The sequence below is a fragment of the Poecilia mexicana genome, unplaced genomic scaffold, assembly GCF_051168715.1.
Source record: "Poecilia mexicana isolate PSO_F unplaced genomic scaffold, ASM5116871v1 scaffold_13, whole genome shotgun sequence".
Lineage (NCBI taxonomy): Eukaryota > Metazoa > Chordata > Actinopteri > Cyprinodontiformes > Poeciliidae > Poecilia > Poecilia mexicana.
In genome coordinates this window covers 11,168,260-11,183,158 of record NW_028263382.1, presented here as the reverse complement: position 1 = coordinate 11,183,158, position 14,899 = coordinate 11,168,260, and the positions used below count along the sequence as shown (strand labels likewise).

Sequence of the window (14,899 nt, the reverse complement as noted above, 5' to 3'; positions counted from 1 at the left end):
GTTACTACTCAACAGTGCATCTGTCTGCAGGGGAAATAATGGGCACCAAACATTCACAAATCCTCCACAACAACTGTTGAAGCACCCTTTGGTTGGACACTTCAGTCCGAACTGCCACTGCGAAAGTGCTTAATAGCCCACAATGGGAAAACATTGTTTATAACTGTTCAGTCATCAGGTCCATAACTTTGTGATGGTAAAGCCAAGTAGCAGAGGGAGGGAGCTGGGTGGTGGTGGAGGGGTTTAACATGCACACCCAATCCTTCATGCACAGATAAAGCTGTTTATCTCAAATCTTTCTCCTGCTGTTTCTAGATGAGCTTACACACTGTCAGAATGTTTGTGTTCTGACAAAGGCTGTTTTGATAAAAAAAAATGCCACCGATTTATTGTTGCTTTAAAACCGTTGTTTTTTTTTTTGTTTTGTTTTCTTTTTTTTTTTTTTTTTTTAATCATCAAGTATTTTGTGTAGTCAATTTGGAAAAACATATACCCAGACAGTATGCTATGTAGGGAGGTACGTGTATGGGTTCGGCTGAAGATTGTTCTGTGTGTGTGTTTGAAGAACGTAGAGGCCGTTTTCCTAAGCTTGAAGAAAAGCGCTGATTGCAGAATAGCTAAAAAGGTTGGCTGTTGCAACGTTTTTATGGAAAGCATATTTCTTTTGCTACGGGTCCACAGCGAATTTTAAAATATTTACTCATATTTTAGGGTTGGGGAGGGCTGGGGAGCAAGATGGAGAGTATGACCTCAGCTCAGCATGCATGCACTACGGCTTCTTGTGTTTCCCAACGGGGGGAGTCAATGCATCGTTAATCAAGTCTGTCTCTCACAGCGGTTGGTTTTACTCAGCGTCGGGTTTGAAGGGAGGAGAAAAGGAGGTGAGAGATCTAGTCCATGACTTGACCTTCCTCTGTGATGCTGGAAGTAGCTGTGCAGCCTGCAGAGCTTGTACCTCCGAGGCTTCGCTCAATTTTTCCCGAGAACCCTTCTTGAGAGGTTGCTCTTGCATTTACTTAAGGCATTGCAAGCCTTTTTTTGTTATTGTTGTTGTTTGTTTGGTGTTTGTTTTGAAGCTACTCATTGTTACATGTTTTAATTAAATTTGTAGCCTCCCTAAGGAAAGTGGATGCTGGAGGCAGAGCAAAATGTTCTCCATATCTGTGCAGGGAAGCATTCATATGAACATGCTGTGGTATAGTCAGTGAAGTGCATTCAGGGTTAGCCTCGCCTCTTCTCACAGAGTGTCAATTAGGGAGGGATTTGAATGGACTGAAGTGGAGCCTCCAGTGAGGTATATGTTGCAGAAAAGGAGAATTGGAGCTGCAAGGGAGGGTGAGACAGGAGGAAACAGAAGGAAAGAGAAACAAAGACGCAGAGCAACAGAGCTGCGAGCTTATTTATAGATTCACATGTGTGCATGGATGAATCTCTCTCAGTTCCTCGGCTGGGGCCCCCATGCTGCGTTTTGTCCTCAGCATGACTGATTGATATGACTCATTTACTGGCTGCAGAAGGCTGTTAGGACCAACAGACTGTGAAAAATTAAGATGTCCTAATGAGAAGGACCAGATAAGGCGCGGTGGCACAAGTTGGGATGATTCGATCTGATTATGACCATAAAATGCTGTCACTCCTAATGGATAATGTTACAAAGCCCTCTAATTTAACAAGCACCCTTCCCTCAAGCTACAATAGATTGAGATGTAATTGAAACAATTAGAGGCAGAGGAGAAAGAGGGCTGCATGGTGGCGGCTAGGAGATGAGAGGTTGATGCTGAGAATTCTCCGGCATCCCTCCGCTTCTCTCGGCTGTTCAACTTGAATGACCTCCGAGTCAATTGTCTCAATTTTTGCTTCTGTTCCTCCATTTATTTTAATTGAATGAAAATATCAGTTTGAACAGCTCCCCCTTATTAGTTTCAGGGGAGGGAAAGGAGAAAAAAAAAAATCCATTTCTTCTCTGAGTCACTCCGCTCTGTCCATCATGCCAGAAACACTTTCAATTAATATGACTTAATAAAATTCAGGCTGTCGGCGAGCAATGATGGAGCTCGGCTTGTTTACGTAAACATGCTGCGGGCTTTATCGCCAGCCTCTCGCTCCGACCTGCTCGGCTGGTGTCGCCCTCCGTGCGCCTGCTTTTAACAGCAGCAGCATTTCAGTTTTGTCCAGCTTAATTGCACTTTGAGGCCACCTCTGCGTGGTGTTAACAGGCTTTCGGCAAGGCTTTTTATAGCAGAAACTGTGACATGACCCAAAGTGGGCCTTTTTAGCTGAGCAAAGTCCACCGATGTTTCTGTTGGCAGAACCTTTTGTTAAGTTGTGAAGTTATGTGGACGTTTGTGTTGGAGGATGAAGCGACGCGTGCTTTTTTAAAATTTTTTTAAAATCTTTTTTTAACGTAGCCCAACCAGCTAAAATGACTTTTCATGGCATACCTGATGAAACTTTAAAAGTTCAGAGGAAGTTTATTTTTGATGGTCTACTTGGTACCTAGTTCTAGTACAAGGAACTGAACTTAGAAATATAATGTTTTTTATAAGCACTAAAATTAAATGTTAATATATATATATATCACATCCGCAGGTCAAAAGACTGGGGAGGACTCATGTTGAGGTCCATTGCAAGCTCAGAAAGATAATTTTTTTTCTGTTTTAAACTCAGCACACCATTTCCAGCCAATAATTCATAAAAAAATAATTTCCCTTTGTGTTTAATAAAGTATATTCATTCATTCATCCATTCATTCATTCGATAAGAGGCTGATTGCATTTTCCCTTCTACAAATGAAATTATTTTTTCTGAAAAACTGTTTTTTTTTCTTCCAATGTTTTTTAGTATCTTTGTCTTGTATTTAAATGTGTTTGACCTGAAATGTGACAAACAAGCAACGAGGGTAAATACTTTCTTCATAGCGTTGTAATAAAAGTTGACAAGTCAGCTTAGGGGAGCTGAAGAGCAGAGAATCAGTGGAGATTTGATGTCAATGCACAACAGCTCACAGAGCATTCACAATATAGTAGCAGCAGTGTTTGTATGACATGATGACATGTCCACATAGGTAAAAAAAGAAAAAAAAAACCCTGCTGCTCAGATCAACCTAAAAAATGTAAAATTGGGGCTAAAAGCTAAACCTTTCTCCGCCATTAAATCCTTTCCAGCTCTGCGTGAGAGCCTCTTAAATCAGTCACAGCATGCCAGTGGCAGCAAAATGACCTCATCCTGCACGGCAAGACTTTTTTATTTTATTATTATTTTATTTCTAGCTCTGTCTAATTAATCTGGGCACTCTGGTTGGCTCCTGACAGCAGGCTTGTAAAGTAAGATTTGTGCACTGCTCATTATCATTGATGAAGTGGAGTGTCAGCGGTGCCAGGAAGCTCGGCTGGCCGGGGCTGATGCGGGTGAGCTGGTGGTAGGGAAGTCATCAACCCGTTCACTTCTGTCTCTGCTCCGACAGTCCCACTCCAAAATTAATTGCTCCCAGACCACTTTTGCGGTTGAATTGAATTGTAATGATTCATAAAGAAGTGTAAAATGTCTGATTGTACGTAGATGTGGAGGCAGCCTTGACGATCTCTCGGGGACTGCTGGTAGATTCATTTGTTCAAGAAATGCCTTGAGGAGACATATAATGTTATCAGTAGTTATGTTATTTATTTATTTATTTTTAGAAACTACATTTGTGGATTTTATTAGTGTGTATAAGTACGTATTAATAATTCAGTGTTGGTATGGGAAGTCCACATTGTGAGTAGACAGAAATTTAAAACAAAAATGCATGACATAAGCTAATTTATTTGCTTTAAAATGGCTTATTCCATTGTTAATTGTTCCACTGCTAATTTCCAATGGAACAAGTGAACGTATGGACAAATGGTGACACTATAACAACTATAGGCCAAACTAGTTTGCAATGCATGTCCCCTTGTGCTGTTAGCAACATACAGCAATCCAAAAGACAATAAAACATTGTAAAAAAATAAAACAAGTAAAAAAAAAAAATTGTACATAACATAAATTCTAAAATTAATGTAAAACAAACAAGAGCCATCATGGGCTCTCTCATAGAAAAACTACACTCGCCAACTGCTGATATTAATTTTAGCAATCTCCATTTTTTTTTTCTGTAGGAACTGTATTTCACAACTTTCCAGACCTAGTTTTGCTGCATTTACTTTTTGGAATTTTTTTTTTTATTATTATTATTTTTTGGTCAATCCAAAAGCTGTCAGTCCTTTGATATCTATTCTAATTCAAGAATTACAATATATGGTACAGAATAGCTTTGAAGAGACAAATAGAAAAAGCAATTAGTTGCCTATTCTTAAATAGTTGGATTGTTTGTGTTTTTTACATTTTACTGTTGATATTTTATATTGGTCTTATCTCAAAGAGTTTCTAAGTGTGTAGCTCTAGGTTCTGAAAATGTGTCAGCCTTTCAAGGTGTTAAAACCTCTGAGATTCTGTTGCAAGCATAAAAAGAATTGCCCCAGTAAATGTCTTTGGTGGCAATGGCAATGACTATAGCCACACAAGGCAAAGGTGAAGAAAATTGAATGTGAACAGATGCTGATATAGAGAGGCGTATTGCCTTTATTTAGGGGGACCAGTCAGTTCATCTCAGACATATTGATCGGCACAATTTACTCTCTTTACTCAGAGGATTATGGCTCTGTAGAGTAATATAAAGGTTTCCTGACGTGTCAATCAGCTGTCACTGCCAATTCCACTGAGCAGACTTCAGCCTGTCTCTGAAATGGGTTTGCCGAGTCACCCACCTCTCAGAGAGCTGCATGTCAATTGCCAAGGATTCTTGGAGGACATTTTTTATTATTTTTTTTCATATTCATAATGATTCTGAGGGTTTCCAGCCTCCCTCGTCTTGATTGAATTATCTTTGTTCTCGGTGCGCTCACATGATCTTTTTCCCTACCCGCTTACTTTGTTGTTGCTTTTGTATACTTTTTGTATGCAACGTTTGAACAAATTCTTTGTTGTGATACCGTCTTGAAAGACGTGCCTTGAATGCATGCTTTCGTGACCTCTTATCTTCTCCTGACCTTTTGAAAATGACTCAATTGGCAGTAAGCGAGCATGTTGACTTGCCAGTGCAGTGCCACCGGTTGGATTTATTGTTGAATCCTTCCATTGGATGAGAGGTTCTGACCTTGCCCATCTTGAGTTTGGAGAGCTGATGCCTTACTACCCATGGGCTGTAGTGCAGTTATTAAAAACTCCATTACCACCATTTATAGGTAGACATAACTCACAGTGCGGATATAGAGATGTCAAAACAGAGATTGATCTTGGTAAGAAGTGTAACCCAGAGAAAACTTGGGGAAGGTAGAAAGACTGTCGGAACTGAAATACTGAGCTGAAGGCATCAGTCAGTCTGAAAAGATCTTTCAGCTATACATCTATCATACCCTTTTTCAATAAGCCCTCTCTGTCATTGTGTAGATCCTGAAGGAGTTAAAGGATGAAGAGTGGGACATGGGCAATATTGTCTTCACGCTGACCAACAGGCGGTATGGAGAGAAGTGCATAGCATATGCAGAAAGCCACGACCAGGTACTCATTTAATCCTATCTCACTTTACGCTGCATGCAGTCAGCCTCTTTTTCTGCTGTGAATAATGAAATATCACACACATTTTCAGGCCCTGGTTGGTGATAAAACCCTGGCCTTCTGGCTAATGGACAAAGAGATGTACACCAATATGAGTACCCTGGTTCCCATGTCGCACATCATCGACCGTGGAATGCAGCTGCATAAGATGATCCGCCTCCTCACACATGGCTTAGGTGGAGAGGGATACCTGAACTTTATGGGTGAGTCATCATTGTAACAGAGAATCTATAGTTCCAGGGGTGTATGAGTTGCACTTTTTTGCCAACATATATATTTTAAAAAATCCAATTGTGCCATGTTTTTATTTTGTCTTGTATTAGGCTATTTGTGTTACTGCTGCAAATAGAGGCGACGTCCAATTAAAAATGTTGGAAAATAACTACTGATAAGACAAACAATTTTTTTTTTCTTGCAGCACCATGTTGTAAAGAATGAGGCCTGATTACTTTTATTTCAAAAAGCACTTCCTGTGCACAGCATGATAATAGCTTGTCTGACATGCACATTTACTAGTGGCTTCCCATTACGTGCTACAGCACAGTTCTACTCTGCACGGCTCTTCCCCGCATCATTTTCTACAGCAGACAGTAATTTCTCAACCTGCTCCGCTCTCGATAATTCCACTGTCTGTGAAGCTTCAGTAGCATAGATGCTTAAATTCCCTGCATCCGTTGGTAATAATAAGGCTTACTTGTATTTATTTCTTTTTACTTTTTTTTTTTTATCTGAGGTTTGTGAGGTGGTTGGTGATTGATTTGAGAATTGAAATCTAAAATCACTGTGTTTAATCAGTCTTTTTAGTAATAGTTATCTAGCATGATTTCTTTAAATTTAGAAACATAACATTTTTGTTGCACCTAAAGAATAAGATCAGGGAGTACTTGTTGAATGAATCGTGTCTGAATAATCTTATTCAGTTTCTTTCCTTGATGTTGTTTTTTGTGATCGATTGAAGCCAAAATTTAAACTGAAATAAAAAAAAATCAAAGTATTTGTATAGCTTCGAATAAGTTTAGAAATGCAACTATTGCACAATTTTACAGCCACACAAGTTACTGCCATCTGCTGAGGTTCTTGCGTAAGAGATGTTGTAATGCATAAACAATTTGACAGATTGAAAAAAAAACACACACAAAAAAAGAACTGCATTACCACCAATACTGTTGTCCTGAAGGGAAAGACCTGGCCAGTAGATTTCCACAGCACATTTACTCAATTAAAAGAAACTGAAGGGCAGCATTTTATATTTTTTTAGTTCAACATTTGTTTTATGAATAAACTAAAGATAAACCAAAGCAAGATGCTGCCGCCTCCGTAATTAACAGTAATACTGGTGTCAACCAGGTGATGAACAGTGCCTGTTTTTCTTCAGAAATGAGTCTTATCTAATCTACAGAGCATCCCTGTGTTTCCACACTTTTTTTATTCATGACTATATGGAGATAAGAGGGATTTTTGGGTCAGTGATGCTTAATCTTTTTTGTACCATTAGCACAATTTGTGCTTTTTGTACAATCAGATTCTGGAAGTCTACAGACAATTCATTTGACTTTATTGCTTGGTTTTTATTCTGATATTCTAACTTTCACAGGAGGTTTGAACAGTTCCAAATCCTGTTCAGCTGACTGAATTTAAATCAGGTAAACCTTAATCAACTTGCAAGATCGTCTCAAGGATAATCAGTGGAAATCATTGAGTAATAGTAATGATTCATAATACTTAATATAATCTATTGTGTTTACAATTAAAGGGTTTTATACTTTCCTAAATTACCCAAAACATGTTTTCAGTGTGTTACTGTAGACTATTTTGTCAAGATTGAAGTTGAAGGAACAACACTTAAATCAGTTTTAGAATACATCTGGTGTAAATGTTTCAAGTTTGCACCATTATTGCATTCTGTCTTATTCATTGTGTGAGGTGACAAAACGAATCATTCCGTAGTGAACTTTGATGTCGTCCTCCCTAATTAGGTCATGTTTTACAATCGGGGCACATATTTGTGTTGTTCAGGTGACATTAAAATGCTGAAGAGGTGATCAAGGTCATTACATGGCAGCTCGCACTTTTCTCCTCCATTAAAACAGGCGAGGAAAATGCTTTTGGATCCCTGTCATGCACTGTAATCCAGCTGCATTTGAGCGTTTGCCCCCGGGCAGACACAACGCTCCCCTAAGTGTTCAATGAACAGATAGAAAAATACATTTACTCTCCTGTCTTTCACAGGCAAGCAGGCGGTTTAAGACGAGCTGCTGCGCAGGGAAGAGCAAACAAACGTTCCTTTAGAATAAATAGTTCAACGGCTTATATGGAGATTGTATATATGAATGCGTCTTTTTGTGGGCAATGTATTTGAACTACCGTTTTTGTATTTGTCATTAGTTGTTTAATTTCAAGATTAGCTACATTACTTTTTAAAACATGAATTTTATTCAGTCCCATAATCATTTAAAAGAAAATGCAACACAAAGGGCTCACTTGTCTAATTTGTTTCCTTTTCATAAAATGTGTGTGTGTGGAAGAGCTGAGTGGAATCACAAGAAGCTCTTTGAAGTTGAGTTGACCCCACTTCCCTGAACTGATTGTGAATTGTGGGACAAAAATCAGATAGATTGCTTTTATTCCCTAAATGGACCCGCTCTGCAGTCACTGTTGAGATGCACCTCATTTGCAACTCATCATCTGAACCAGAGCATGACTTTATCAGCTCCTGCTGGTAAAGATAATAAAGTCATAATTAATTACATACTGTGAGAAGTTGACCTTGGCTGCAAGGAATGCAGTTCCTTGATTTTGAAACACTCAGATTTAATGTAAATTGTAATGCACCTTTGAATGCATTACAAAAATATTCACACTCCTCGAACTTTCCTTGACATTTTGTCTCATTACAAACAAAAATTTAAATTTGGTGGTGATCTTATGTGATAGACCAGCACAAATTGTAGCATAATTGTGTTGAACAAAAGCTATTCATGGTATTTAAGCAAATACACATTTAAAAAGGTGTGACAAACATTTGTATGTAGGTCCCTTGAGACAAAGCTTAGGAGAATCAACTTTTGCTCCTTTTAAATCTGCAAGTCTTGTGGTGTGTAATGCTATAAGTCTTTAAATTGAAATTTTTACCTATTCTGTATGTGGCACATCTGGGAATTAGATCTGGATTTGAACTTGGACCTGGTCTTTCTGTCACATGAACCATTCCATTGTAAATTTTGTTCATGGTTATTTTCCTCCTGGAAAACACTCGATTAAACAATGTCTTTCTTTTTGCCGCTCTTGCGTGACAGCAACATTTGTAAAGCACAAAACTTCCATGGATACTTCTGTGGAGGAGAGTTTAGATCAAGTCTAAACAAACAGACCCGGCCTGTAGGTTCTGTGTCTGATCTCTATCCGACAAAATCCAGCAGTGTAACTTCTACAGCTTTTAGCTTTTGGTTAAGACCTTCCAGCTCCATTTTGGCGCTTGTAGTAGCCGCAGGGTGAGTAAATTGCAAATTACATGGGGTGTGTGAGTGATAGGAGCGGAGTTGCGTTCACATTTACCGTGCATTTACTGCAGTGTAGTGTTCCTGTTACAGTCTAATGAACTTCTTCACCTGACTTTCTTCCTCAACTGAGTAAGTATCCAAATCCTCTATTTAATAACAGCTTTATGCAGCGCATTGTCGTTTTCTCTGTGCTGTATATATTGTAGGCTTATTAAATGCACCACAGAAGCCTTAGCCCAACCCAATCATCAAGCAAACAATTTTAAATTTTTATCAAGCTTGATATTTTGGTTTGGATTGGACTTTGGTCATAAATCTAAACTCTGCTCTAGAGTAACCATGGGATTTTTGGCTGTGTCTGACTTCTGAAGCCAATATGTTGCATTAGATTTTATGGAGGGACACTAGCGTAGGTGGTGTGGAATAGAAATGAACCCCAGATTGGAGATTTCTTTCCATCCACCAGAGGATTTGGTTCCCTGGTTTTAACTGAACTCTTTAGTTCTGACAGATATTTTTACCTGCCCTGGTTTTCAGCACAAGTCTCTGTTCCCCTTGGTGGTGTGTGTTACCGTAAGATTTTCCGCTGCTTGGATGAATGTGTTGGGGAGGTTTGGAGAGAGCACAATCAAAACAGCTTTTCTCTTTGGATAGCTCTAACTGGACAGCTTTTAATGATTAGAATGTCAGAGGATTGACCCCATGTGGGTTGCTGAAGGACAGTTGAAAGTAATTATATCTGATTCTTTGGCGAAAGCATTGCTGAAAGGCACTCTCTGCTGCTCTCTTGGTGCTTTGACTCCCCCACGGATTTCTGTGCCACATTCATTTTCAGTTAATCATTACAGATTCAGAATGATGAAGAGATGAGTGATGAATACCTTCAAAGTTTATTTGACAGTGATCTGATTAAGTTCACTGAATTTCTATAAAACAAACTATGAAGTTGCACCCATTTGAATTAATCTCAAACTTATACAACTTTAATTACATTTAAAGATGTATTTAATAGCATTTACAAAGATTGTATCTGAAGATAGATACAGTGTCCTTTTTAAAATGACACCTCAGCCTGACAAAGTAATAATGTTACCCCTCTCAATATAAAAGGGTGCATTTCATAGATGATTTCAAAAGCACCATGATTGCTTAAGAGGTTGGAAAGAACTTTTAGAGGCTTTAACTACTCTTGAAGTAAATGTCATCTCCACCCTGTCGGGACTGTGAAACGTTTTCCACTCGCATGTTGGCTAACATGTAATCACAGGGAAAGCCCTTTAAATCAAAGCATGTCGAGATCCTTCCTAAATCTGAGAAGTAACTAAATAATTATGTTACCTTTATTCATACCATTTAAATAATCTGTGTTAATTCCTGCATTACACTATTATTCAATTTTGCAAACAAATGTAAAATTATTAAACATAAATTTATCCTAATTGGCCTTTCCATTGTTTTGTTTTTTTTAGTTAATGTCACAAATTGGGCTCAAATTTGTGGCAAATTACAACCAAGCATGGCTTTTAAGATTCTTGATTGGGTGGCAGTCTGTTAAGTCTCCAAGCACAAGATGCATTTTCAGCATTAATCTAAGAAAATTAATTTTGATCGTTTTTCAAAAGTATATTGGTTCACTCTTTTCTATTTACTAATGTTTGAGTTTAAGAATATCTAGAACTAGTGTTATTACGCACTGGTAGACACTACCAGCACTTTTAAATTTTATCCCGCTATTTTCCAGAGGTCGGTGTGTACCGGGACTTTTTTCCGGTGTTGTAACAGGTGTTAACAGGTCTGCGTTTCCCCAGCAGTATGTTCACCCCCCCGACAGTTCCACCTGCGCAAACAGCAAAAAACCTGTATGTGCCACCAGCAGTCTTGACTTTTGCAGGCAGCCTCTTATGGGAGGTATTGTCGAAAAATGTGATAAGCAAAACTTACAAAACCCAGAACAGAACAAAGAAGTAGATGTGATTCAGGGCATGAAAACAGAGACTCCAACACTCAATAGTAGAAAATCAAGGGCTTATATGATTGGTGGACCTGGTGAAACACGGAGATGATGAGACAGGTGAATGGCACAAGTGATTATTACTGGTGAATACAATAGAAACGGCAGGCAGACTAATAACAGGAGAGGAACTAAAGAGGAGATAATAAACTATGCTAACACAAAGTACAAAATCAAGAACAAACTTAATAAACATATATGGCAAGACCTATTCAGTAATGATTAATATATGTGACTGAACAAAACATGGCAAGAGAGAGAACTGAAATGAAACACAGTAGATCATGAGAGGGAAATAAATATTCAGGGAGGGAAACAACAATTAGCTATGAAATAGACCTCAAAGAAAGAATTAGGAAACTATGAAGCATTAATCATCCATAAGAAACAATCAAAGTGAAAGTCAAAAAGCCAAACACAAAACAATTATGGCACAACTGTGAAAGCTCAAACATCCAAGTAAACACAAAGTAGTGCTCTGTCATCTATCTATCCATCTAGATGGATAAATGGATTTTTTTTTTTTACATAATGGGTAAGATGATATTGCTAACGTGCCATGAGCTGGTTGAGGCCAGACCTAATACTGAGAAAAATATATTTTACAGACCATAATAGTAATAAAGGATTTATCATTTCTTTGTGTTTTAAGGAAATATCTTTTTTCTGTTATTTTTCATGTCGATGTTAACACCATGAAGCTTTGAACTTAACAAGTGACTCAAACACTTTGGATTTGACTTGTGGGTTTGATTAAAAACTAGCTTTGTTTTTAATCAAACAAAGTAATTTCTGTACAAGAAAAGTATTGTACTACAGATTAATAGACAGATCTATATGAATATATCACACACGTTTCTCTTCCATATTTGTATGACATTAAGAGAAATACTGGCACTTTTTTCCCCAATTAATTAAAGGACTGTCTAGAACTGATGTTTAATCTATCAAAGCGTAAAGATGTTCATCCAGAGCAAATAATATATATTTTTTCCTAATTAAAATGAATTCTGACTTAAAAATATAATGCTCCTATCTTATTAAGATAAGGGTATATAGAGTATTATTCAGGTATTTCATCCTGAATAATATTAAATCAGAGTTAATATATGCTTAAAGACGCTCTTGAAATGTTTCCAAGGTTAGGCCATTGTGAGAGTGTTTGGGGAAAATACTTTAGGGGAAAAAAACATAAGAAAATCAAGTAAATCTGAGATGACTCGCCATGTCACTGGATCAATAATGGCGGAGTCATTTAGCCTGTGCTGAGCAAGAGCAAATTGTTTGAGCTAGCAAATCAATTTGAAGTGCATAGCCTAGAAAAACCATTCATTTACTCATGACCACTAGCAAACACCACAGAGCAAGAGGACAAAGGGAGTGTTCGCATTCTGTGTGCCGATGGATGGATACAGTAAAAGATGTTGGAGCGTCAATGACATAAAAGCACCAAGTGGCGTGGCGCTAATGAAATGCTTCAGTGGGTTTATCATTACATCAACAGGGACAAAATGAAAGTTCTCTCACTTCCTGACTTTCAGGGCTCACGGAGACTTAAGATAACCTTGCAGATTTACAGTCTAAGTCTGTGAGCTGAAACTTCTCCCACCTCTTTGCATTCACAGAGGACTACAGTGCAACAGGCAGCCATTATATTGCAGCCTTGAAGAGTGAATTGAAAACCGGCTCTTCTTTCTCATACATTTCAAATATATAATCCCTCTTAGAGCTGACTGTTCTTGCTTGCTTGGGGATTCGGATGAGTGTGCCCGTCCCGCCTCTGCTGTTTAACCAGGAACAGTTTGTTTTTAATGTGCAAACTGGGAGTGGAAGAGACATTATCATAATAACAAGAGATAAATCTAAAACAATTCATAATAATTTGAGTATAACATCTGTAGCTTTTTTTTTGTTGCTGTTGTATTGCACTGCATCTAAAACCTGTTGTGACTCTTGCCCTCTCATCCCCTCATTGATCTTCCTTTGCCAGAATCCCTCCAATGGAAAACTCATTGATCCTTGGCTCCTTCTTGTGCTGCTAATTACTGAGGGGACTGTGTCACTGTCAGGTGGTTAACTGATGCAGGGCTGTGCAGACAAGTAATGGGACGTGCCAGCTGAAATGCTGTCTGACATAACTATGTGGAGGCATAACTGGTTCTACCTGTAATAGCATAATTATTTAGATTCTTATTGAAACTGACAAAAAAAAAAAAAAATCTAAGTAGCATTATTGCCCAACAGGTCTATTTTGCAAATTTCCATTTGTTTGAAAAAAAAAAATCTTTTTAAGACATTTTTCAATTGTTCATTAAAGATGTTGTTTTAGAGTATTATTAACTAGGGGGCTAATGAGGTATTATACTTGTCACTGTCAAAGTGATATTTGCCCTGACAATTCATACTATTCAGCTGATGTCAGTAGTTCATTTTGTCAAGTAAAGAAGAAGCAAACACTGCATATAAAGGAGTGCTATATGTTTTACATCCTGTCCGTGAGACTTTTATTTTGAAGTAAGATGAGTGAAGTAAGCTGTGGAAAGACTGAGTTTATAAATGTTCTATTCAGTTTGTCTTGAAAATTTGAACATTGATTTGGGAATGAAACATTTTCACAAAAACAGACAGCACACTTTTAAGTACCATTTTCAATGAGATACAAACTGCCAGAAATTCTAATTAACAGTTTACATTTGTTGTGCTGCGTTACTTTTGTGGTATTTTAAAGTTACAATGGAAAATGTTAGGTACTACATAGCAAGGCAAGAATATTTGCAAAGCACATTTCAGGAACAAGGCAACTCAAAGTGCTTTATATGATGAAAATATAAAACAACAAAACCAAACAAATCACACATCATTGGCATAATGAAGAAAAGTAATTAAAAGTTGGAATGCAGACAAAAATTAATGATGTTCCAGTTCATTTTAAGTGAAGGCAACTCTTAGTTTTGGTTTAGAGGGGAGGTATTAGGTAAAATTGACTTTTTGAGCTTTATGCCATGTTGTAATATCATTTCCTCATCAAAAACTATACTTCCAGCCATTCCAGAAAGCCTAAATGCTTGCTACCACAAAGCGCTGCCTATGTAGACAAAGCTCCTTATTCTTAAATTTGAATTAGACATGTTTACTTAACTGGGATCTTAACCTTGTGATAAAAAGCTGCCCAATCTCACCGTCTATCTGTATCTCCCCTGAAGTTGTCAGATAATTCTTGGTTGATTTTTTTATTTTATTTTTTATTTTTTCCCAAAAGATGTTTTAGTACAAACAAAGACACACTTTCTTATTTATTTATTTTTTTTATTTATTTTTATTTTTTTTTGTAGATAAGCTCCAAACTAAATACATACTTAGTACTTTGACAAGAACATGAGTTGTCAGATAAAGATTGAAACAATTCCTCAGGTTTGCTTGAAAAGACAATAATAAAACTGATAACAAAATTCTACTGTGTAACATATTTACACTTATTTGTTTTGGGAACCTGCAACAAAGCTAGAATGATATTTTAATGATCACAAACAATCATTTTATATCGCACTAAAACACCTGGTGTTATATGTCTGGTGGCGATGCTAGTAATATCTAATGTTGGCTTTATTTATGTGTACACCAGGGTGAGAATCCATCACAGCTTCTTCCTGGACAGTATAATACACTGTCTGCTTTATTTCTGCTCTGGGCAGGCAGAAGAAGGTGATTATTACGGTGATTAATGCAGGCAGATGGGAGGAACTGTGCCGTGTTA

General features: G+C 37.6%; 1 protein-coding gene across 1 annotated transcript in view; it reads left to right on the top strand.

Annotated features, from left to right (window-relative positions):
- The window catches only part of gbe1b (glucan (1,4-alpha-), branching enzyme 1b), a 106,666-nt gene that overhangs the window by 45,341 nt on the left and 46,426 nt on the right, over positions 1 to 14,899 (top strand). The window contains exons 11-12 of the mRNA XM_088011660.1: positions 5,467 to 5,577; positions 5,666 to 5,837. Of these exons, the coding sequence (XP_087867786.1) occupies positions 5,467 to 5,577; positions 5,666 to 5,837 (283 nt within the window). The remainder of the gene's footprint in view (positions 1 to 5,466; positions 5,578 to 5,665; positions 5,838 to 14,899) is intronic.